This window comes from Gymnodraco acuticeps, unplaced genomic scaffold (assembly GCF_902827175.1).
Source record: "Gymnodraco acuticeps unplaced genomic scaffold, fGymAcu1.1, whole genome shotgun sequence".
Taxonomy (NCBI): Eukaryota; Metazoa; Chordata; class Actinopteri; order Perciformes; family Bathydraconidae; genus Gymnodraco; species Gymnodraco acuticeps.
The window spans coordinates 3,669-29,865 of record NW_022991984.1 but is presented as its reverse complement, the minus strand read 5'-3'; the positions used below and the strand labels follow the sequence as shown (position 1 = coordinate 29,865).

The window sequence follows — 26,197 nt, the reverse complement described above, 5'->3', positions numbered from 1 at the left end:
GCCCGCACCTCCAACCCGCAGCACTCGCACTCACCACTGCACCGCCCGCTCTGCACGCCCGCACATCTGCAACGCCCGCACCATCTGCAGCGCCCGCACATCTGCAACGCCCGCACCATCTGCACGCCCGCACCATCTGCAACGCCCGCACATCTGCACGCCCGCACATCTGCAACGCCCGCAGCATCTGCAACGCCCGCAGCATCTGCAGCCCCCCCGCAGCATCTGCAACGCCCGCACCATCTGCAACGCCCGCACATCTGCAATGCCCGCAGCATCTGCAACGCGCCCGCAGCATCTGCAGCGCCCGCCCATCTGCAACGCCCGCACCATCTGCAACGCCCGCACCATCTGCAACGCCCGCACCATCTGCAACGCCCGCACCATCTGCAACGCCCGCACCATCTGCAACGCCCGCACCATCTGCAACGCCCGCAGCATCTGCAGCGCCCGCGCATCTGCAACGCCCGCACATCTGCAACGCCCGCACCATCTGCAACGCCCGCACATCTGCAACGCCCGCGCATCTGCAGCCCCGCACCATCTGCAACGCCCGCACCATCTGCAACGCCCGCACCATCTGCAACGCCCGCACCATCTGCAACGCCCGCACATCTGCAACGCCCGCAGCATCTGCAGCGCCCGCACCTGCAACGCCCGCACATCTGCAACGCCCGCACATCTGCAACGCCCGCAGCATCTGCAGCGCCCGCACCATCTGCAACGCCCGCACCATCTGCAACGCCCGCACCATCTGCAACGCCCGCAGCATCTGCAACGCCCGCACATCTGCAACGCCCGCACATCTGCAACGCCCGCACATCTGCAACGCCCGCAGCATCTGCAACGCCCGCGCATCTGCAGCGCCCGCACCATCTGCAACGCCCGCACCATCTGCAACGCCCGCATCTCTGCAACGCCCGCACCATCTGCAGCGCCCGCACCATCTGCAACGCCCGCACCATCTGCAACGCCCGCACCATCTGCAACGCCCGCAGCATCTGCAACGCCCGCACCTGCAACGCCCCGGCATCTGCAACGCCCGCCCGCACCATCTGCAACGCCCGCACCATCTGCAACGCCCGCACCATCTGCAACGCCCGCACATCTGCAACGCCCGCGCATCTGCAGCGCCCGCACCATCTGCAACGCCCGCACCATCTGCACGCCCGCACATCTGCAACGCCCGCAGCATCTGCAGCGCCCGCACCATCTGCAACGCCCGCGGCATCTGCAGCGCCCGCAGCATCTGCAACGCCCGCAGCATCTGCAACGCCCGCAGCATCTGCAACGCCCGCACCATCTGCAACGCCCGCACCATCTGCAACGCCCGCACCATCTGCAACGCCCGCAGCATCTGCAACGCCCGCAGCATCTCAGCGCCCGCACCATCTGCAACGCCCGCACATCTGCAGCGCCCCACCATCTGCAACGCCCGCACATCTGCAACGCCCGCACCATCTGCAGCGCCCGCACCATCTGCAACGCCCGCACCATCTGCAACGCCCGCAGCATCTGCAACGCCCGCACCATCTGCAACGCCCGCACCATCTGCAACGCCCGCACCATCTGCAGCGCCCGCACCATCTGCAACGCCCGCACCATCTGCAACGCCCGCACCATCTGCAACGCCCGCACCATCTGCAACGCCCGCACCATCTGCAACGCCCGCAGCATCTGCAACGCCCGCACCATCTGCAACGCCCGCACCATCTGCAACGCCCGCACCATCTGCAGCGCCCGCAGCATCTGCAACGCCCGCAGCATCTGCAACGCCCGCACCATCTGCAACGCCCGCACCATCTGCAACGCCCGCACCATCTGCAACGCCCGCACCATCTGCAACGCCCGCACCATCTGCAGCGCCCGCACCATCTGCAACGCCCGCAGCATCTGCAACGCCCGCACCATCTGCAACGCCCGCACCATCTGCAACGCCCCGCACTCTGCAACGCCCGCATCTGCAACGCCCGCACCATCTGCAACGCGCCCCGCATCTGCAACGCCCATCTGAACGCCGCACCATCTGCAACGCCCCGCACCATCTGCAACGCTCCAGCACCATCTGCAACGCCCGCCACCATCTGCAACGCCCCGCAGCCACTGCAACGCCCCGCCATCCATCTGCAACGCCCGCACCATCTGCAACGCCCGCACATCTGCAACGCCCGCACCATCTGCAACGCCCGCACCATCTGAACGCCCCGCACCCCATCTGTCAGCGCCCGCACCATCTGCCAACGCCCGCAGCATCTGCAACGCCCCGCACCATCTGCAACGCCCGCACCATCTGCAACGCCCCGCACCATCTGCACGCCCGCACCATCTGCACCGCCCCGCACCATCTGCAACGCCCGCCACCATCTGCAACGCCCCGCCGCACATCTGCAACGCCCGCACCATCTGCAACGCCCGCACCATCTGCAACGACCGCACCATCTGCAACGCCCCGCACCATCTGCAACGCCCGCACCATCTGCAACGCCCGCAGCATCTGCAACGCCCCGCACATCTGCAGCGCCCGCACCATCTGCAACGCCCGCACATCCTTGCAACGCCCCGCACCATCTGCAAGCGCCCCGCACCATCTGCAACGCCCCGCACCATCTGCAACGCCCGCACCATCTGCAGCGCCCGCACCATCTGCAGCGCCCGCACCATCTGCAACGCCCGCACCATCTGCAACGCCCGCATCTCTGCAAACGCCCACCATCTGCAGCGCCCGCACATCTGCAACGCCCGCACCATCTGCAGCGCCCGCAGCATCTGCAGCGCCCGCACCATCTGCAGCGCCCGCAGCATCTGCAGCGCCCGCAGCATCTGCAACGCCCGCAGCATCTGCAGCGCCCGCACATCTGCAACGCCCGCACCATCTGCAACGCCCGCACCATCTGCAACGCCCGCACCATCTGCAACGCCCCGCACCATCTGCAACGCCCGCACCATCTGCAACGCCCGCAGCATCTACAACGCCCGCACCATCTGCAACGCCCGCACCATCTGCAACGCCCGCACCATCTGCAACGCCCGCACCATCTGCAACGCCCGCACCATCTGCAACGCCCGCAGCATCTGCAGCGCCCGCACCATCTGCAACGCCCGCACCATCTGCAACGCCCGCAGCATCTGCAGCGCCCGCACCATCTGCAACGCCCGCACCATCTGCAACGCCCGCACCATCTGCAACGCCCGCACCATCTGCAACGCCCGCACCATCTGCAACGCCCGCACCATCTGCAACGCCCGCAGCACATCTGCAGCGCCCGCACCATCTGCAACGCCCGCACCATCTGCAGCCCCGCACCATCTGCAACGCCCCACCCACGCCCAACATCTGCAACGCCCGCACCATCTGCACGCCCGCACCATCTGCAACGCCCGCACCATCTGCAACGCCCGCAGCATCTGCAGCGCCCGCACCATCTGCAACGCCCCACCATCTGCAACGCCCGCACCATCTGCAACGCCCGCACCATCTGCAACGCCCGCACCATCTGCACGCCCGCACCCCATCTGCACGCCCGCACATCTGCAACGCCCGCACCACTGCAACGCCCGCACCATCTGCAACGCCCGCACATCTGCAACGCCGCACCATCTGCAACGCCCGCACCATCTGCAACGCCCGCACCATCTGCAACGCCCGCACATCTGCAACGCCCGCACCATCTGCAACGCCCGCACCATCTGCAACGCCCGCACCATCTGCAACGCCCGCAGCATCTGCAGCGCCCGCACATCTGCAACGCCCGCACCATCTGCAACGCCCCCACCATCTGCAACGCCCGCAGCATCTGCAACGCCCGCACCATCTGCAACGCCCGCACCATCTGCAGCGCCCGCACCATCTGCAACGCCCGCACCATCTGCAGCGCGCCCGCACCATCTGCAACGCCGCACCATCTGCAACGCCCGCACCATCTGCAACGCCCGCACCATCTGCAACGCCCCCAGCAGCTGCACGCCCCACCATCTGCAACGCCCGCACCATCTGCAACGCCCGCACCATCTGCAGCGCCCGCACCATCTGCAGCGCCCGCAGCATCTGCAACGCCCGCACCATCTGCAACGCCCGCACCATCTGCAACGCCCGCACCATCTGCAACGCCCGCACCATCTGCAACGCCCGCACCATCTGCAACGGCCGCACCATCTGCAACGCCCGCACCATCTGCAACGACCGCACCATCTGCAACGCCCGCACCATCTGCAACGGCCGCACCATCTGCAACGCCCGCACCATCTGCAACGCCCGCACCATCTGCAACGCCCGCGGCATCTGCAGCGCCCGCACCATCTGCAGTGCGACTAGCCACGGCCGCCTATTTTTAGCAGAGCCCAGCGCCGAGACGCTTCTAGCCGTAACGCGTCTGGTGGAATAGCACCCATTGACTAGAGTAGCCGCGTTCGCTGTGAAAGCAGCGGCGCAGCCGTAATCCGGCCGTGCCGTAACACGGCCGTGCCGTAACGCGGCCGTGCCGTAACCCGGCCGTGCCGTAACACGCCACAGGCGGACCCGGTGGAATCTAGGGGTCACCCTTCGGCGGCCGCGGGGGCTCCGTCCTGGTCTCCGCGAGAGGAAGCAGAGCCGGAGATTCTGACGTTTTGGGGGGGAATTGTGTGACGAAAGAAATACAAATATTTGGAATTCCAACTGTGTGTATGTGTCATCAGTTAGAACTGTTTCTCACATATCCCCCGCACTGTGTAGCCGGCTGCCTCTAACCTGTCGGTTAGTAGCTAGCAGGGCTCGCTGCAGAAGCCAGCTGTTTTTAACCTATGGGTTAATAAACAGCAGAGCTCGCTATTTAAGCCGGCTGCCTCTAAGCTATGGAATGCCGTTTAAGCCAAAATTAAATAAATAAATACATAAATAATTAAATAAATACACATATATATATATGCCTATGAAATAAATAAATAAGGTTATGAAATTCATTCTGAAATAATTAATGTGAAGGCTGAGGGATAGACTTCAAAAGAAGAGAGGAAACAACCAGTTCTCCTATTGCGATGTCGAGAGGTTTAATTAGAGCAACACTTCTCCATCTACGAGTCAGAGAGAGCTCAACAGAGCGGCTGTAGCGATGGCGGAGGGAGAGGAGGAGGTGAACTACGCTTCGGTTGTTTTCAAAGCCGGCAACAATCCTCCACCTGCGGGTAAGTTTAGTTATTTAACAACTTTCACTTCCTGCTGATGATTTTGAAACAGAGCCTCTTTGTTAATGTGATCAATGCAATGTTGAGTACTTCAATCCAAAGTAAATTGCTGTTTTTAATGTCCTTTAATTTAACTGTGAAACCAGAAACATTTAGAGAAATTGTTAAAAGGCTGTTTTTGTATTTGTTTAGTGGTGAAGAATAGATTTGTAGCTAACCCAGCACATTTGCATTGATGTTTTTCAAAATCACAATGTTGAGTGTAAACCTTTCACTACAAATGAACTAAGAAAACTCACCATCACAGTCGTGCATCTATGTTTTAATAATATTTGTTTTCTGGGTTCATCAATGAAAATATTTGGTAGAAATAAGCCTTCTTTGTTCATGTGTACTATGTTGAAAAAACACTTTTTAATCTAGAGTAGTTTGAAACCTTTGAACACCTCATCCTACCTCAGTTTAACTTCAATTAATATTTCTTCTCTTAAAAAGATTCAAACTGATGGTCATTTGTTGGGTATTTTAATTTACCGACTCACACTGGAGATTATCGGGCCGATAATTATCGGTCCGATATTAGGAATTATGACGTCATCCCGATAATCCCGATAACAATATTAATAGCCCCGATAATATACAATATATTTTTTGGGTAAAAAAAAAGAAAAAAATACTGCGGTGTGGGTGGATTGGGATGAGGGGCGCTTGTTTTTCACTCGGCTCCTCCCGTTTTGCCAGTACTTTGGTATTAGTGGTTTAGGAAGAGGGGAGTTCTTCACAAATCCAGCGCTCCCTAACTCATGCCTGGCGTAAATGGTGTGCGGCCGTGAAGCCAGGACAGTAAAAAAACATGTCGCCGGTAATATGGGACTATTTCAAAGTTTCAGAGTTAGATAGTTCGCTTGCTATTTGTATTAACAAATGCAATGCAGAAGTTCCACGAGGAGGGAAAAAGGCAACGAGCTATAATACTTCCAACTGATTAGTCACCTGAAACATCGCCATCGCTACGATGGTGTGTTAAAAGCGTACGAAGACGCCTGTGCTGCTAAACTAGCGGCGAATCCAAAGCCAGCTGTAGGCTTTTACCTATCGACGAGGCTTTTGAAAAAGGCAAGAAGTTTGCCAGAGATGACCCCAGGGCTAAAACGATCTCTAACTTCATCATAGAAATGATGGCGCTTGTCGGGAGTCAAAACTGTTCTTGGCTTTGTTTTGTTCATAGTAGTAATGCTCATGTCATTTGCTCACTACTAGTCTTTTTTTTACCACCAGGTGTGCAAAAACTACAGGTACATTTAATATATATATATATATTATATTATTATCGGTTATCGGTATCGGTATCGGTCTTGAGAAGCAGGAAGTTATCGGTACCGGTATCGGTTTCAAAAACCCAATATCGTGCATCCCTACTGGAGATATATCATCACAAACTCATCTATTTAAAACCAGTGAGGAAATTGCGAAGTGAGCTAGTTATGTGTTGAGAGTTTCCCGTATCATGTCGCTTCCCTTTTTAAACGGCATGACACAATACCTGAATACAATCTCATCATTTTGAATTTTCCCTTTTTAAAACTGTGAATTTTGCATCATCGTACTGTAAGGCAATTCTTCTGCTATATCAAACAATGAAAACAGCCTTTTAAAGTCCTTCTCATTTATTCTCTAAAAACCTGAGCATGTGCATTTCCTTTGTCCTTCCAGCAAAAAGAGGGGAGGAAACTGTGTACGGTGAGGTGAAGGCGCAGAACGAAACAAAGAACGAGGGTAAGTTGTATTAAAAAAAAGCATTCAGGTGTTACTGCAACTGGGAGTACTACTGCTACCACTGCTACCACTACTTTACCATAACTATCATTAAAAGGGAACAAGTTCACAAGAACTGTTCTAAAGTTTATATCTGTAGTGCTTTGTCAGTAACCCTAGCACTCTAACAAAGCCGTAACATATTGGGAGTGTGCAGTGTGACAAATGTCAACGTCTTGCAGACGGGGCATCCTGGTCTTATGAAAAAATGATGGTGGAAAGCTGCACTGTCTTTTCTCCCGTTTGTTTTTGACATATCAAAAACAGTTTATGATCGTAGTATGCACAAGTCTTTATGTCAATTCACTGACTTGAAGTTACAAAAGAGTACTTGCTAAACCATGACCTTTTACCAGTGTATTCTGGTCCTTTAGTAAAACTACTGATATCATGCTGTAAAATTATCCTTTACAAGTAGAAGTACAGCATTAAAAATGTTACTTGAGTAAAAGTAAGTAAGTATAAAAAGCCAACTGTACTTAAAAACATCTTCCGCAGACTAAAAACTCATCTCTTTCGACTCCACTTCGAGCGATAGAATTACTAACAAAGCACTTATATACTAATAAAGGGCTGGCTTATCTAAAGCCAGTTGAGTAGCACTTGAAATGTTTGGCTCTATGAAACCTGATGTACTTATATGATTCTGTTTTTCTTCAAGGTTGTATCTTCTTGGTCGAATGCACTTATTGAAAGTCGCTTTGGATAAAAGCGTCAGCTAAATGTAATGTAATGTAATGTTAAAATAATCATTGTACATGACACAGAAAAGTTACATTTTTAAATAATAATGCATCTGAATTATTAACTTACTATAAATGTAGTGGAGTAAGATTTATGATACCTTTGAATTGTAGTTGAGTTAAATCGCACAGTGGCATGAAAAGAAAATACTCAAGTAAAGTACCTCAAATTTGCCCTTAAGTACAGTTTAATTAAATGTATTCAGTAACATTCTACCACTGCCTTTTACTAAACTTTATCAAGTGGTTTTGTTGCTTTTTACGGGGGTTTTATCTGCAACGTTATTAACGTGTTAAAAACTGTGAATTAATCTGTGATTAAATATGAGGTTCGTTTTTAGGAAATCTCTTCCGAACGGTTATTTAGAGATGGAACGTTTGTGTTGTACTGCAATAATGTTACAGTGACTAATACTCAACACCTACCGTAACTCTCACTGAACACTTTTAGCAAAGTACATAAAGCAGTTTCTCAAAACACAATGGGTTCACAACTCTTTAAGTCGGCCCTTTAACAACAGTCAGGTGCCTGTTTAAATATGTGAACAATCTTTCGCTGTCCATATCACTCCTTTTGTTCATTTAGGCCATTTCTCATACAATGTAAGTGATAGGGGACCAAATGCACTCCTTTGTTCTGAACTGTATTCCAAAGTTTGACTGAATAATATAAGGTTCAAGCATCTGAGTTAGTCAAATCAACTTGGTATCCTTTCCTGTCTTTTACCTTTTACTCTCATGAAAAAAAGAAGATCCATCTGCATTTACCATACTGTATACTGTCCTTGTTGAAAAGTGACAGTGTAAGGGAAACTTCTGCAGCAATGGAGAGTCAGGACTCAGAGAGACACGAGGAGAGTTGGAGCTTTGATGTCAAACACTGATGTTTATTTACAAGTATCGGCCGGAGAAATTCACATCACAAGTCACACAGCCAGAGAATCTGAATGCCCTGGTGGGTTGCCATGTCAAATCTGAGCAACCTATCTCTCGATAGACCTTTTAACTAGTTTACAGAGAGTTAATCCACATATTGGGGGATGGTGCGTAAACACTGGGAACACTGGAGATATCCCCCAACATCTGGAAATACTCAATCACTTTCCTGACTTTTAGGCTCTGTGAGAGTTGACCGGTCATTAAACTGAGAATGCAGCAGCACATTCCTTACGGGAGATAACGAGTCAGGGTTGGTCGTAAACGTCAACACACAGAAAAGGTTAAATATCTAGAAATAAAGACAGAAATATTCTTTGACAGACACAATATCTGTACTAAAGAGACTGACACTTTGAAAGGTACCACTCTTCATCTGGAAAGTTAATGTGATTAATTTGTGTTGTTTAGACTCAGCAGGACGTCGGCGCTTTCAGCACTTGGCTTGTTGTTTGGGGATTCTCTGTGTCATTCTGCTGGGTGGCATCATCGGAGTCTGCGTCTACCGTAAGTACACAAAACAGGAAGTGCATTATCTCACACTTAGACATGAGACAAACCGTAAAGAATAGTAGCAGCCGTTTTACCTGTTTACACCATTTGATATCAGTCATGTCCATGCCACAGTATGACAGTGTAGAAAGTATTATTATGAGCGTCTTCCTCTTACAGAGTGGTGCAATGATGACGCATCTTTGTAGGCCAACATGGAGGTAGCATCCATTCATGTATTGTGCTTGTTTTCCCAAAGCAACATTATCAATCAAGAAGCCGTTCATGTGGATGAATACATTCATTAGTTTGAGACTTTCCTATACTGTACATACCTGCAGCTCCATTAGTGGGAAATACAGACAAGCATGCATACAAATAATTAAAAGATGAGTCAAGACATATTCTATATTTCTCTTGTTCTTAACAAATCACATGATCAGACCCAAACGACAATGAAAGTCTATCTAATGTCAATCTATTAACACATGTCATGTGTCTTTCATGTTACTGAGCCTCTGTGAAGTTCTGAGTTCATCCCACTCTCTCTACCCACCAGCGCTTGCTATTTCACAAAATGTGTGGCTTGAAGACTTCCCCATTTCACTCCTCTCTTAGTAATGTTGACTTCAAACCACAGTGACAAGCAGTTCCAGGCAATGTGAAATATAAATGGGTCTGAGGATTGGAGAAGTCAGAACACTTTGAGACGGACTGAGACATTTTTAGTTTGAGTCTAAAGACCGGAAAACTAAAACTAAATAAAAGTTAGAGCTAATTTCTCATTTTGCAGTTACATTAATTCATGAGAGTGATCCAAACCGGTTTAAAGAAAACTCAACTCTTCTGGCAAACAACACAAATCTCAGTTTAGAAAATGCAAACATGAAGAGGGACATCCAGAATCTGGAGGACCAGTTGGGCAACCTGACACAAGCCTATAATGTCTCAGAGAGCAACAACAAAAACCTGTCTGCAGGAGTCCAGGAGCTGAACTCACGAAACCAGGAGCTGGAGAAAAAGAATAACATCCTAACAGAGAAAATACAAGACATGACAACAAACAGGAATGAGCTCAACATCAGTCGAGCTCAGTGGAGCATCGATTCCTACTGCAGACAACCTGACAGTAAGTTCTGAACCCATTATTAAGGTACAATAATAATAATAATAATAATAATAATAATAACAATAATAATAATAATAATAATAATAACATTAATATAACAATGCAGTGATGTTGCTGATTGTTTGGACTCTGTTGTTTCAGATAAAAAGTGTCAACCTTGTCAGAAGGGCTGGTTACTCACTGAGCCCAGCTGCTATGCGTATAATGACGCTCAGCCTCCTAATCAAAAAACCTGGGAAGAAGCTCAAGGAGACTGCAGAGGAAAGAATTCAGATCTGGCTGTTGCACATAATTCAGAGGAAAAGGTAAACCCATTAATATGACGCAATAAAGAAAGTAATTGTGTTTTGTGTAGGTTTGAACACACTTTGGGTCTTTAGGTCATTATGTGTTTATTACAGTTTAATGTTTAAATATCTGACAACTCTCTCTCTGTCTTCCAGGAAGCAATCAAGAAAAAAAGTTTTGGAACTAATGGATTCTGGATTGGTCTGAGAGTTGAAGATGGGGAATGGAAGTGGGTGGATGGAAGTGATCTGACTGAGAGGTAAGAGACACGTTACTAAACACTTTGAATAATAACATCTATCAGACTTCATCTAAACATCATGTTCTCTCCTCAGCTCCTGGATAGATCCTCCTGATCCTGTTGACGGTCGCTGTGCATTGTTTTACACGGGCAGAAACACATGGTCATCAGTGAGCTGTGGTGCAACACATCAATGGATCTGCCAGCAGAAGGCTCTCTCTGTTTAAACAAAGCAGTCATACTAAGAAGGTTACTGGAAACTCTTTGAGAAACAGATGAATTACTTAAAATAAAAATAAAAAAGGTTAAAAAACAGTAATTCCAGAAACGTTTCTCAAACTCGATACAAACAATAAAACACAAAAGTTAACTCATAATGTGGATTATTTTAAAATCGATGTGCTTTCAGTTTGACTTCATTTATATGGAGCTTGCTAAATTAATGCAAATATGTATTTCTTTAACATGTGATGGTGTTTTTATTAGATATGGATGGTTAAAATAGTTAAACTGTTTAGTGTGAATAATGTTATTCTATTGTGTTAGAGATGCAACGCTTCAACTCTGCAGATTATTGCAAAGACTATGGACCATGTTATTGAATTACTTCTACCGGCCAGCAGAGGGCGCTGCATCACTTGTTCTCAATACAATGTTCCAGAGTCTGTTAAATAACTATGTTTCAGGATTCAAAGGTTTATCGTCATGACATTTAGAAACTACGGTGTGATTATGTAATGTATAAAACATGTGATCTCAGGTTCCTTAACAGTGCAATTAACAAGACATAAGAAATACATATAAAAAACAACTATACAAATAGAAATAGTGCAAGCTCAGGTGTTTAATAGTCTGATGGCCAGTGGGATGAAACTGTCCCTGATGCTATTCTGATGATGCAGTTTATGGATGATTTGTATCTATCTGTATTTGTGTCTATGAGCAATGTCTTGTTTCACTCTGTTGTCACCAGTGAATAAATGTGCTGCCACACATTGTTGTTTTTGTGTTTCTCTTGAAAACATCAGTGCTTTAATCAAGTCTGGAGAAACAATCTGATTCATGGTGCGACCATTTGGATGAGAATAAGATAGAAGGAGATCAGGCCTCAATATCCAGTCACTCTGTCAACATCAGCACCAGCAGAGTTCCAGAGAGGGACAGGAAGTGGAGGTGGATTGGCCAAAAAAAGTGCAAACACTAAGTAAGATGTATCTATGATGATATGATGTGATAATAGTGTTTAAACTCATCAATGCATCAGGGTCCATCAATGCTGCTCAGTTCCTCCTACCCTTAGGTTGTGTTCAGGTCTCCTTTGACCCTTTTCAAGTTAACATTATATAATAACTACCTCTAGTTTTGTATCAGAACAAGGCTTCATGATATCCTCCACAACAGCTCTATGAACACTACTAAACTGATTTTGACCATTGTAGCCAAGTCTGTAGGTCTCTACAGACTTATAATAGTCAGGAGAAACAATCTTATTCACGATGATGTAACATGTTTTAAAATGAACCAAAAGTAAATCAATATTTAGTCTCTAGCAGAGTTCCAGAGAGGGACAGGAAGAGGCATTGAGAGCATTTTGGTGACTAAACATACGTTTTTGGGGCCTAGAAATCCATGGAGATCCACATTGCAGTTAATATGATTATTTATTAGGAAATCCAATATGTTGGACGTGTGACTCTATTAAAACCCGGTGAAAGGGCCGCATGTTTTCAAGTTCCGCTTTAAACTATTTGGGAAGTATCAACATGACATGAGAACAGGAGATTAAAAAGATGCCATCTCCACCTCGAAGCAGAAGTCGACTGAACCGTCACATCAGAGAGACGCTCTCATCAGGACTGCAGCAGGACTTTGTTCAGGACCAAAGGAAACATAATCGAGGATATGGGTAATTAAAGAATATTCCAGAGTTTATGTGTGTGTGTGTGTGTGTGTGCGTGTGTGTGTGTGTGTGTGTGTGTGTGTGTGTGTGTGTGTGTGTGTGTGTGTGTGTGTAAGATATAACCTATGATATGTTTTTCTTTGTCTTTATCAACATGTTTTCCTTGTATGAACATATATGCGTAAATTGCTTCTGAGGCTTGACCACTCCCTCGCAGCACATTATTTTAAATATCATTTAGGGAGGCCTGTGGCGCAGTGGATAGAGCCTTGGTGTTGGTCACACAGGTTCAAACCCCACTGCAGTCAGCATGTCGTTGTGTCCCTGAGACACATTACATTAAGCTGACGCTTTTATCCAAAGCGACTTACAATAAGTGCATTCGACCAGGAAGACACAACCTTGAAGAAAACAGAATCATATAAGTACATCAGGTTTCATAGAGCCAAACATTTCAAGTGCTACTCAACTGGCTATAGATAAACCAGTCCTTTATTAGTATATAAGTGCTTTGTTAATAGTTCTAACGCTCGAAGTGGAGTCGAAAGAGATGAGTTTTCAATCTGCGCCGGAAGGTGTGTAAGCTTTCTGCTGTCCTGATGTCAATGGGGAGCTCATTCCACCATTTTGGAGCCAGGATAGCAAACCCACGTGTTTTTGCTGATGGGAACTTGGGTCCCCCTCGCAGCGAGGGTGCAGCGAGTCGTTTGGCTGATGCAGAGCGGAGTGCACGTGCTGGGGTGTACGGTTTAACCATGTCCTGGATGTACGAAGGGCCAGATCCATTCGCAGCACGGTAAGCAAGTACCAGTGTCTTGAAGTGGATTCTAGCAGTTACTGGAAGCCAGTGAAGTGAGACACTTCACCCCAAATTGCTCCTGTGGGGATTGCCCACAGTATTGAGTATGTGAGTCGCTTTGGATAAAAGCTTCTAACAAGTGACATGTAATGTAATGATAAACTGCATAGACTATCTACCTATCTTCCTATCTATCTCATAACATGTTGATTTGAGTATTGTATTTAAATACCTGATGACTGTACCTCTGTTGTCAGAACATCATCAATAGTTACAGTATATCAACTGTTGGATTCTGGATTGGCCTGAGAGTTGAAAACGGGAAATGGAAGTGGGCAGATGGAAGTGATCTGACTAAAGGCCCTGACACACCAAGCAGTCACCAGAGGACTCGCCGACGTTGGCTGTTGCGTCGCGGTGTTCTCCTGCGTCTTGGCCATGTGTCGCACGGGAACACACCGCAAAGACTTCAGTGCGTGAGTGGCAATAACTCTCCTTACCAGCAGGCGGCGGTAGTGTGTATTCGTCATTAAAAATAGGCAACAACCGGAAGACAGAGAAGAAGAACAGACTGCGTGATATAAACAACAACAAATAGCGTGTGCAAACTGCAGCCTGGTTATGATCCACTGCTGTCTGCCCGTCTTTGGTGCTCCACAACTACCCGAAGGGGCAAGTCTCCTGTACCGGGTGTACTGGGTTCGCAGAGAATCCCACTTCTTCCTCAGCTCTTTCTCTGAAGCACACAAATAAACAATGTAAGCATTGTGGCTAGTTAGCATGTCCAATTCATATCTATATGCAGTGCCAAACTGCACAGCTAGCAACAGCTAGCAACAAGATAACAACAAAACACAAGGTTGAAATAACAAATTGCTTTTCACGTTAACGTCACTGTACGCTGGCAAACAATAAAAAGCCAACAATATCTGCTAAAGAGCTCAATTGATGAAAAATATAATCTTACCCGAGAACCAAGTTGCGTTTCAATCTCTCGCCAGAGTCCGGTTTTCACTACTCGGTTCGAGTACCTTTTCTCTGTGATGTCGTACAGAGCTGGCCTCTCCTGGATCAATGTGATGAGCAGGTCTTCGTTTGTGTCATTCCAGATCGCCATGATGAGATGAAAATGAATATCAGTCTGTGTGTGCCTTCTTAAATCGTTTGTTTACGTCCCTCACTTCCGTTTCGCTTCTCATGCACTGATTCGCTAGCTGAACAGCCAATCAGAGTGATTGTTTGATCCGACTGCCAGACCCGATGCATGGCCGATTCAACATGTTGAATCGGCCATGCATCGGGTCTGGCAGTCCAAATAAGGCGTGTCACGGTCGACGGTGCGGGACACACCAAATTGAGTTTGGGCACGCTTCGTCTCCCGACTTACGAAAACAGCCGAAATCGGCCTGGTGTGTCAGGGTCTTTAAAGAGCCTGTGACACGAGATTCCCCCATCATCCAAACCCATCAATTTGAGTAAATATTGTCCCCTTGAAAACCGTTACTGAACTGATTTTGGATATTTGTACTTTGATAACCATTAATTTTCCCTTCAATGTTGACCATTTCCTGGATCTTCTCTGGGATTCTTCAAGTGCCGCCAAATGATGTGTGACGTCATTGCGGGCCCAGCGCTCCAGCTGCACCGTTCAGGATCCCAGCATCTGCATGTAAACGCACGATGGTGCACACAGCAGCAAGCTCAGACAGCTCAGACAGTTTAATTTTGAACGTGTCTGAGAGCTCATATGAGGCTGAAGGATTGGTTTATGTTGTATCTATTAGAAGTTTAGGAATTAGGTGCGTCAATATGGGCGATCATACGGTCATGTAGCCAGTGGTGGACTGGGACTAAAAATCATCCCGGTGTTGTGTCACATTATGCCTCCCCGTCATGAAATGCCCCCCTTGTCACGGGAACGCACATTTCTAAATGACACGTTTCACCTCTAAATGACACGTTAACACCATAGGTTTACACCTTAAAACGATGTTTAAAACGAAAAGTAAACGTTCAGGGTTTTTATTAATGGTAATTTTCAGACTGTGAGTTGTTTAGTGGTAGCTCATAGTCTTGATTCTTCTGGTTTAACTTTTCGCTCCGTATTTGAGGTGTCGAAATTCGTTCGTCACTTCCTTTTCAGTTTGTTTTTTTAAATGTTTTTTTTTATCATTATTGTTACGTCCTGTCTGTATAAACGTGCTTTAAAATGTATTGTTTAATTTTACATGGTTGTCATCTAATAATCAAAATATGTTTACAAATGTTACATAGTCTTTGTCAGCATATTATTATATACGCTATGCGTACAAAATAAAAGTGTGACATTCATGAATCTTGCTCCATTTATTGGTACCAGTCCTAGAACCATACCCTGAAAAATGCTTGAGGGTGGGATTCATAGAAACCTCTTTTGGTGGGGGGGGGGGGGGGGGCATTTTATGACAGGCCTGGCCATCACAATATGCCCCCCCTTGCTATCTTACAAAATTAAAGTGTGACATTCATGAAACTTGCTCCATTTATTGGTACCAGTCCTAGAACCATACCCTGAAAAATGCTTGAGGGTGGGATTCATAGAAACCTCTTTTGGTGGGGGGGGCATTTTATGACAGGCCTGGCCATCACAATATACCCCCCCTTGCTATCTTACAACATAAAAGTGTCACATTCATGAAACTTGCTCCATTTATTGGTACCAGTCCTAGAACCATACCCTGAAAAATGCTTGACGGTGGGATTCATAGAAACCTCTTTTGGGGTGGGGTGCATTTTATGACAGGCCAAACAATAGTTGCATTGGTTGAAATGACAGTGGACAGTTAATGATGGTTCCTTCGGGGCATTATGTGCATCCAGGGCACAAGTACGGTTGATCAACTGGAGGCCTTTGTACACATTGGTGGTGGTACCACTGCTGACAAATGTCACAGCAAATCTGAGAAAACAATAAATACTTACTTATGTAAGGTATGCATTATGGGATTTTGTTATGATAATAGAATATCTCTAATGTATTTCCCACTAACACTAACCATTCCTTCAATAATCGAAATCTTTCAAAAACATAAATGTTGTGTTATGAGAAAGAAATACATTTTCAACAAAAATGTATGGAAAAACAAGCAAAACATTAATCCTTTATCAGTTAATGCTGAAGATGCCAAATATAGTAGCAATTACCAACGCAAATGTTATGTTGATAAAGTCTGGAAACATATTTCTGCTAATTTTCTTTATTTGTAATGTGCAATAGGAAATTACCCAATGTTCTTCATCCTGCTCCTCCATCCCGCAGTAAAAGCAAAGCCTGCTTAGATCATCTGTTGAGACAAAACGTAATCAATATCTTCAGATAAACCACATTGCAGATTTGGGGTCAAGGTGACCCATTCCAATTTTTGACTAAAAGGTCAATTATATAAGGACACATTTGTTGTGGTCTTTTATTATTTTGTGTGAAGAAAAGGCAAAACACACACAAACACATAGATTTTCTAAATGATTAAATCTGAGCACAGAGGAGCCATCTGCTCCTTCTTTCACACTCTCCTTACCCTCTGTAGAATGGGAACCTGCACAATGTCATTACAAAACATCCAAAAACTTCTTTCGCACTGTACGCATCAATTTAAGTTTGGTTCTCATGGTTCTTTTGTTGTTCATCACATTAGCTTTACAGCTTTGATTATAATAAGTTCAAGGTAAAAATTAACTGAGGATATCAGTTAAACTAAAAGTAATACACACCAATGAGCACATTGAAAGGAGGAAGATGGGGAAATCTCACATCTTAAATAAACCGCAGAATTGAAAGGGTGTGTTAGAGTGTGATGTGTGTAGCCTATATGAAATTGCAGTTGAAGATGCCTGCCTGCGATGCTTCATATGTTATCTGTTTGGAGTTGAGATACACAATATACTGTATGTAGTGACTATTTACCCTAATCTATACTTAAGCCACTGTGTTGCTTTTAAAACCCTGATAATGTCCCTGGTCAACAGTACCAATGGTCCAAGCAGTGATACAATACAACAATTTGCATGGCACATTATTAATATACTAGGTTATTGATGCATACTTATGAGATACAATTAATACAAGTAACTACATGAAGTCATTGACAATGTTGAGAAAAGGTAACAAACCAGATTCTCTGAGGAGAGAAGTAGCAATGTCCAGCCTCAGCTCGTGCACTGCCTTCTGTGAGGTTTCAAACTCAATTACCTCCCCCAGTAAAATGTTCTCTGCAAACTGAAGAGAACCTTGATTAGTATATGGACTGCATGGTCTATGATTTTACCCTCAAATGGAATACAGACAAATGACCCAACAGATTTAAAGAATGACATGTTGTATATGTGTAGTTTGACACAATTCAATACATCTTTGATCAAGATGTATAAAAGCAAGTCAAGATATTCAGTCTAATTGCTACTGAATTTGAGTTTGAGAGTAATGTTTGGCTAAATGCATTTCACACTCACTTTTAAGGCCAGGACACCACAGGATGTGCTGTCTTGTTGGCGATTATGGGAGAGGGTGCTGCATGTCCATCTTGACACCTTGCAGCCTTTCATCCTCATAAAGGCTCTACAGTATGTAGATAGTACATGTGTCAAGATGCAGCACTGTCAAAATACTCATAAAACACCGGAACTAGTACACTGTATCAAATGTACCTTGTAGACTGCAGGCACACCTTCGTTTTGCCTTTCCCTTCTCCAAGTGGATCCAAGAAGAGGGTTTTCTTCTCATGGGGGTACATTACCTTTTATTATTCACATGGAAACACAACATGCATTAGGCAGGAACCATACATTAGGCAGGTACGATGTAGGGTATTGTTTAGATTTGATCAATAATAAGTGACAGCATGTATGTGTGGCCCGGTTATCTTGCAAATCACTAATTATATATGGTGTATACAGCACTATAGATACAGATTGGAGCTTAAAATATGCTCCTATTCTCACCACCAACATCCAGTGATGGTTCTCGTTCACAATTCCCACCATGACTGTGTGTGCCATTGGATCAACCTGAGAGTAGTTGCAAAAGTCTTACATTCCTGTTGAAAAATGCACATTTGCAACATTTACAAAAGCAAAGTCATTCCAATCATGTACATACCCGGATTCTTCCAAATTTGTGTTTCCAGATGGCGGTCATAGCGTAGCTGTCAATAACAGCTGCTTGACCGTCATTGCGCTGGTTGATTTTTCTGGGTATGGTTCTAGGACTGGTACCAATAAATGGAGCAAGTTTCATGAATGTCACACTTTTATTTTTGTAAGATAGCAAGGGGGGGCATATTGTGATGGCCAGGCCTGTCATAAAATTCCCCCCCCACCAAAAGAGGTTTCTATGAATCCCACCCTCAAGCATTTTTCAGGGTATGGTTCTAGGACTGGTACCAATAAATGGAGCAAGTTTCATGAATGTGACACTTTTATTTTGTAACATAGCAAGGGGGGGTATATTGTGATGGCCAGGCCTGTCATAAAATGCCCCCCCCCCACCAAAAGAGGTTTCTATGAATCCCACCCTCAAGCATTTTTCAGGGGATGGTTCTAGGACTGGTACCAATAAATGGAGCAAGTTTCATGAATGTCACACTTTAATTTTGTAAGATAGCAAGGGGGGGCATATTGTGATGGCCAGGCCTGTCATAAAATGCCCCCCCCCCCACTAAAAGAGGTTTCTATGAATCCCACCCTCAAGCATTTTTCAGGGTATGGTTCTAGGACTGGTACCAATAAATGGAGCAAGTTTCATGAATGTCACACTTTTATTTTGTACGCATAGCGTATATAATAATATGCTGACAAAGACTATGTAACATTTGTAAACATATTTAGATTATTAGATGACAACTATGTAAAATTAAACAATACATTTTAAAGCACGTTTATACAGACAGGACGTAACAATAATGATAACAAAAAACATTAAAAAAAAAAAACTGAAAAGGAAGTGACGAACGAATTTCGACACCTCAAATACGGAGCGAAAAGTTAAACCAGAAGAATCAAGACTATGAGCTACCACTAAACAACTCACAGTCTGAAAATTACTATTAATAAAAACCCTGAACGTTTACTTTTCGTTTTAAACATCGTTTTAAGGTGTAAACCTATGGTGTTAACGTGTCATTTAGAGGTGAAACGTGTCATTTAGAAATGCGCGTTCCCGTGACAAGGGGCGCATTTCATGACGGGGAGGCATAATGTGACACAACACCTGCACAAACAAACGATTTTTAATCATCATTCTCACGATCATTTATTGTATCATATGTTCGCCGAATTGATATGAAAGCACTAATAAATGTAGTTTCATCCACTTGAGTTTACAACTACAAAAATAATCGATTTGTTTTTATATCACATCCTACGGGAGGAAATTCAGCAGTTCTCACTACCGATTTTTAATCCTAATTTAATCATCATCTTCACCACGATCATTAATGTTTATGTTCGGCGAATTGACATGAAAGCCCTGACAAATATGAATATACTGTAGTCAACTTCATTAAAACGTTATTAACGTGCCTAAACTCAGTAATTCACCATTTCTACGCATGACAACACACTTTGTCCGTGTTTGGCTCTCTCGCCGCACAGTGAAGCGTTCCCGCATTGACGTCACTTCCGGCTTCCCCCAAAACTTCAAAATGAGTCGAAGGAATTTCCCCGCGATGTTCGAAATTATTGATATTTAACGGAACGGTATCGCTTTTTCTTTTTTAAACTGACCGTTCGAGATTACAGGGGGTGCTAGAGGAATAGCGCTTCAGATGAGGAGGTGAGGCCCCCTCATAACTGCATGAACCCGTATGGCTAAATACAACTCAGTACATTTTTGGTAATTGTTATACCCTTTCTTTAGTAGAATTGTATAAATTGGAAGGCTAACTAGTTAATCAGCTCGTCGGTGGGAACCCCTGCTGTAATTAGTGCTTATTTAGGGCAAGTGAGGAAGTTGTTGTACATGAGTTTTGGTCTTAATATGCTCTGCTCAATATGGGCCTAATAAGGCAGCAGTACCACAAGAATAGAAATTCTCCCATAATAACACTTAACAAATATGATCTATTCTTATGTAACAAGACATTAAACTATAAGTGTTAATTGTGTCCAAATAACTCCAAATTAGGTATTTCTATCTAAGAATATGTTCCCTATTTAAAAATGAAGTCTTGTTCAAAACCAATAAGCTAGTAGTTTGACTCTAATTGACCTCAACAGGTTCCCTATTCTAAAGTTGCCTCCTCTTCAGACTTTGTAAATACATGATAGCACACAACAACTGAAATCAACCTCAACATGAACAAAGTAGGCACACGTTGAAATATCTGTTTTATTAATGAACCACTAAAGAGAGGTTCAGGCACATGTACCAAAACATGTCAAGTTTCTCCAAGGCTGAGAACATATGCAGCCTGTACTTTTAATAAAAACTGATTTTTAACAGAGTTTATGTATTTGTGATCATACTGTGTGACCTGCTTGTATGTACACAATAGGTGTACTGTTCTCTCTATGTGTTGTACTGTCTCAATGTGAACAGAGACAGCCAGCCAACTCTTTTGAGAGCCAGGGAATGAGCAGCCATGCTCCTTTATTGACTTATTTTCAGTCCACTGACATTCAAACTGTTACGAACTTGGATACACGAGGGAAACAAGGACTCAAATGCACGACCCGGGAGCCAGAGATAAAGTACAAGTAATATACTTTATTTGCCAAAAAGGATATTCAAAAAATATAACGGCACTCTTAACGAGGCGAACACAAATAGGTTTCACAAAGGCACAACAACAAATCAACAAACTTACAATAAGTTTCAGGAGCATGAATAAGGCATGTAACAAAAAGAGCAACCGTTGATGAGCAGAGTTCTGGCATGAGGACAGGACAAGACGAACGGACACTGAACACTGGGAGACTGGGGAATTTAAACACTCGACAACAAGACACAGGTGAAAACAATCAGGGGCGGGGCTGACGCTGATGAGGGCGGGAGAACACATTAGGAAAGGGAGTCAAGGAACCTGAAATGAGACGTGACGTAACAAAACGAGAAGTGAAAAACAATACAAAAATAACAACATGAAACATGACTGACTAACACTTTTGGCGGTGCACAACAGTACCCCCCCCCTCTAGGGCCGACTCCTGATGGCCCAGGCTGATCATAAAAATCCTGGATGAGAGTCTTGTCTACTATAAACCTCGCACACAAACGGAGTGAAACTATAAAAAAAGAAGTTACAAGGTGTTAGGGAAATAATTGTCCTAGACTCCTAGATATGACGTACAGGACCAACCCTGACGTCTGTTTACCTCCTTTAAGGACACAGGCTGTTTCAGCCAATAATGTTATTGTTCCCATTCTGTGACCGGTCAATACTGGGTCACAGATGGTCTGTATTGTGGGTACACTGGGACACTTCCTTCTCTGTTGTCTGAGGACTCCAGGGCATGACATATCCAAGGCCATAAGTGGCGGAAGCTGGTAACTTAGTGTGCCCAAACTATCTAAAGCTATCTTATCAAAACATGTTGATGACTCTCTGTGGAACCAGTTAAATGGGCTGGCAAGAGAGAGGCTCTCCAGAATTGACGTGGCAACCCACCCGTGCAGTCTCACCGGGACTGCTGTGGACTTGTGATGTGAATCCTCCGGCCGTAACTCCAAATAAACCATCAGTGTTTGACATCAAAGCTACTGCTCCTACCGTGTCTCCTTCCTGAGTCGGTGACTCCCACAGCATAGCTACACAGAAGTTTCCTCTACACAAGGCACTTAATGATCTCATACCTGTAAGTGTAACATGCACAGATTAACACATAAGACCGCTAAGTGTAAAGCCCCTGTCACACTGTCCCGAAAATTGACACCCGATGTTCGGCTCTGATCGTAACAACATGGGGCCATTCGCGAGGGCATATTAAGCCATCGTATGACCGCCGGTGGAGTTTCTCAGGCTCCGGCAGCAACTTCGTGAGCGGCAACTTCGTAAGGCACTCGTGAGGGCATCTTGTCAAATCGTGTCATCTTCGTGTTATCATCGGTGCCATCGGGCATTCGCCCTCACTCTGATCGGGGCGAATGCCCGATGGCACGGATTATTTGACAACCTGCCCTCACGATGGCCTTAGGAAGGGCAAAATTAACATACGAATTCAACACAAAAATGAACCTTCGCAAGGTCCTTCGGCAATTTTGTGGCATGCCAAAGATTGTGCCACCGCTCATGAAGTTGCTGCCGGAGCCTGAGAAACTCCATCGGCAGTCATATGATGGCTTAAGATGCCCTCTCGAATGGCTCGATGTTGCTACGATCAGAGACACATTTGAACATTTCCTTTATCGTGTGTCCATCGGGTTGTTTTATTGCACAACAAAATCATGTAAACATATTATGTAAATAACCCAATTTGTGTTCTGCGAAACTGAAAAGGATATCATATATTATTTTGAAGGCGAGTTGACAGGAAGTTGTTGTTGCTATGGAAACAACATTCTGGAGAAAACTTAATATCTTCTACATATAAAGACGGATAAAGTAAAGAACAAAGTCTGAAGATATCAGTACAGTATCATATAACTTTAACATAATTGTTTTTGGTACTTTCGTTGCAGTTGTATGTCTTAAATGTAATGTAAATGTTGCCTTCTTGTGTGGTTCGGGGCCATCTTAGTGCGAAATTCACAATTCCATATTCATGTGTCCATCCAACACACTCTCACTCCATAATCGTCCAGGAGCGACGTTTGGTCAGTGTCCGTGGCGTGCAGTTGTGACGCTCCTAGGCTCCTTCAGCTTCATAAAGGGACGCAAATAGCTTTCAACTGATTGCAATGTATTCCCATCTGCGGCAGGATTTGACGCTCATGGAAGCACGGCATTCGTTTGTGTCAGTTGCCCTTAAAGGCAGAGCCATATAATAGAAGAGTTACGACAATGGAAGTCCAAAAACGGTTATCGTCACGTGGTTCATGTAGAAGAGGATCGTTCCCCGGAAGTTCATGGCGGGCAATGTGAATGCATTGATAACAGGAGATAGAACTACGATTTTTGGTAATTATTAGCGAATAAAGGTTTTGATTTGCAATATTTATACAACAAATCGATATGTGTATGTATTTACATCAATATGTTTTAAAAAATAAAATAGAATTTGCTAATATTAAGTGATAATATTACGATTAGTGTGAACAACTAGTTTACATGTTAGGCTAACAGTGCCTTGGTTAAAGAGCCTGTTGCTGTTTATTTATAGCTTTGAATTCTTTAAAACCAATATTATCTTCTTAAACTTGTATGGTAGTCAGGAGCATCACTTTCTAATGTTTATTGATATATTTAGAGGGAGGGGATCTAAAGTAATGCTTTAAAATTCAGATTAGATTAATGTCTACCATTTTCTTAAATGCATGGTAGTTTCAGTAATCCCATGGTAATTGAGGACACAAGTTATCTAAATGACTAATGTCATCTTTATGGCTTTCAGAAAGGACAGGAGACCGACAGGTGACTATCAAAGGACTAGCAGCAGCAGCAGCAGCAGCATGATGATGATGATGATGATGATGATGTTAAATGTGTTGTTTTAGGAACATCCATTGCAAATACATGGAATTCAATAAACATTGAATAGCATATCATGCAGTTTGTCTGTGCCTTTTCCTCCGTGTTGTCCTGGTTTGCTGTGCTGCCTCCCAGTCGCCACCATGGTTTGCTGTGCTGCCTGGGGATGCTCAAATCGCTCAGAGAAAGGAGTACGAATGTACGGCTTCCCCACTGACACAGAGCGGAGGAAACAATGGCTGGCTCAAGTCAGCAGGAGCAATTTCACGACCAACAGCAACAAAACATGTGATGTAATTATATACAAACACTGCATTTGCACTTTTTCACAAAACGAAAACCACACCATTGGGAAAGCTTAATGTTTTGTTTAATACAAAAAAACAGGGAAAGGCTTGAAAAACACTGAGAGTTGAGACTCAGGGTGCAGGGTGAGGGTCTCGGTGCAGGTATTCAGGCTCCATTGAATCCCCCTCTGGTTCTTGTGCTGAAAGAGGGAGTAACAGACAGGAGAAAGGGTTATACACACCTATATAGCACACCTATTGGATGGGAAATTGCTTGGGGAGATAAGGTGTGGTCTTTGTTCCCAACTGAAGTTATGGAACTTTATTATTTGTGAGTTTAACAAAGTATGACAAATGGCATCAGTAACAGATGTGATATGAATTTCTATAAAGTTGTCTCACATTCTTGGTCATATTTTATATACAGTATGTAATGAGTATATTATGTCCAGTAAGGCAAGGCAAGGCAAGGCAAGGCAAGGCAAGGCAAGGCAAGGCAAGGCAAGGCAAGGCAAGGCAAGGCAAGTTTATTTATATAGAAAACAGCGGAGAAGTAAGAGAGGTGTAAAGACGGACCACATTATGGGCTATGAAACTATTTAAAGGCCGGCTGATTGAAAAAAAACAACCAACAGTTTGATAGCAACGGGGCAGAAACCCTTAACACGGAGCAACGGTCCAGACAGAGCCTGTCGGGTGTTCTTTTACCCATAATGACCGCTTCGCTGCACATTATCCCTTACATATGCCTTCTAAATGAATACAATTTTGGAAAATAAAAACTTTAATTGTACAGTTGATACTTCAATCATCCTGTCGTGCGTGGGTCTGTGTTAAGAACCGCTCGGCTCCTTTAGATGTAATAATATCTAAATCTTTGTGCGGCAGTATCAGAGAGTACTCGGTTCTAGCTCACCTGAGCACCTCGATCTCCTCGCCGCTGTAGCGCTGGCCCGACGGCTCGCTGCTCTACACGGCCCTCACCGGCTGCGGGCGCTCCTGGAGGCTGAAGTCCGGCCCGAGGGGGAAGAACTGCCGGGCCGGACCCCCAGAAGAGGAGCTGCTGCTGGGGGGGGGGTTGGATCCAGGAGGGCCCGGTCGGTCCTGAGTGGGAGTGAGTTTGGACTGGGACTCTTTGAGACCCTCCGCCCTGACAGAACAGAGAGGAGAGGATCATTTTTATGTCGTTATTGATTTAAGACATTGAAAGAAACACAAAAAAACACCAATGCTTTTGTTAATAAACTGACATGACTTAATTTAAAGTGAATACAGTTAATTTTTAAATATTCTTATTTTTCATTAAATTCATTAAAGGCTCCTCGATAGGAATAAAGTCCTTCGGGTTTCCATTGAGATGACAGTAATGTTCTCCAAAGAGAAGTAGGAAGATCTCTCTCTGAGACACTGGCCCGAGTACAGTCATAAAGGAGTCATAAAGGAGGCATAAAGGAGTCATAAAGGAGTCATAAAGGAGGCACCTATTGATTACAACTATATTGTTTTAATTGAATCTGGAATATAAAGTCACTTTCAGTCTAGGGAAAAAAACAGAAATAATACACAAATCAATTATACTACGTAGTTAAAGTAATATCTGGTTTATTTCTTATACATTCTTGGGATTGTTTGAGACCCTCCGCCTTGACAGAACAGAGAGAGGTTTATTTGTATGTTGTTATTGATTTAAGACATTGAAAGAAACACAAAAAAACAATGACAACCATGCTTTTGTTAATATATAAGGCAAGGCAAGGCAAGGCAAGTTTATTTATATAGCACTTTTCAACACAAGGCAATTCAAAG

The 26,197-nt window shown here is 44.9% G+C and overlaps 2 protein-coding genes across 4 annotated transcripts; one reads left to right on the top strand and one right to left on the bottom strand.

Moving 5' to 3' along the window:
• Positions 1–5,055: 5,055 nt before the first annotated feature.
• LOC117536268 (snaclec 3-like) lies at positions 5,056–11,797 on the top strand. Of its 3 annotated transcripts, none has more exons than XM_034201063.1 (7): positions 5,056–5,160; positions 6,874–6,936; positions 9,066–9,161; positions 10,126–10,275; positions 10,417–10,580; positions 10,719–10,822; positions 10,899–11,797. In XM_034201063.1, the coding sequence occupies exons 1-7, from the start codon at positions 5,088–5,090 to the stop codon at positions 11,029–11,031; spliced, it is 783 nt and encodes a 260-aa protein (XP_034056954.1). In that variant the 5' UTR covers positions 5,056–5,087; the 3' UTR covers positions 11,032–11,797. The 3 variants fall into 3 exon arrangements, with proteins under 3 accessions (XP_034056954.1, XP_034056953.1, XP_034056955.1); XM_034201062.1 differs by having other exon boundaries at positions 10,099–10,275; XM_034201064.1 differs by lacking the exon at positions 5,056–5,160 and adding an exon at positions 5,963–6,022 and having other exon boundaries at positions 10,099–10,275.
• Positions 11,798–16,177: 4,380 nt separating this feature from the next.
• Positions 16,178–25,541, bottom strand: LOC117536267 (the record flags this gene model as incomplete). Its single annotated transcript, XM_034201060.1, has 8 exons — positions 16,178–16,441; positions 16,768–16,826; positions 17,653–17,758; positions 17,992–18,097; positions 18,187–18,275; positions 18,481–18,546; positions 18,638–18,746; positions 25,365–25,541. Coding segments are annotated over 8 exons (805 nt in total), but the record flags the coding sequence as incomplete, so codon positions are not given.
• Between the last annotated feature and the right edge of the window lie 656 nt (positions 25,542–26,197).

Excerpts from the sequence above, each read along its gene's own strand:
- LOC117536268 (XM_034201062.1), top strand. The coding sequence starts at position 5,088 with ATGGCGGAGGGAGAGGAGGAGGTGAACTACGCTTCGGTTGTTTTCAAA. Across the intron at positions 9,162-10,098 it reads CATCGGAGTCTGCGTCTACC|AGAGCAACAACAAAAACCTG; the intron begins GTAAGTACACAA and ends ATAATGTCTCAG. Across the intron at positions 10,276-10,416 it reads CTACTGCAGACAACCTGACA|ATAAAAAGTGTCAACCTTGT; the intron begins GTAAGTTCTGAA and ends CTGTTGTTTCAG.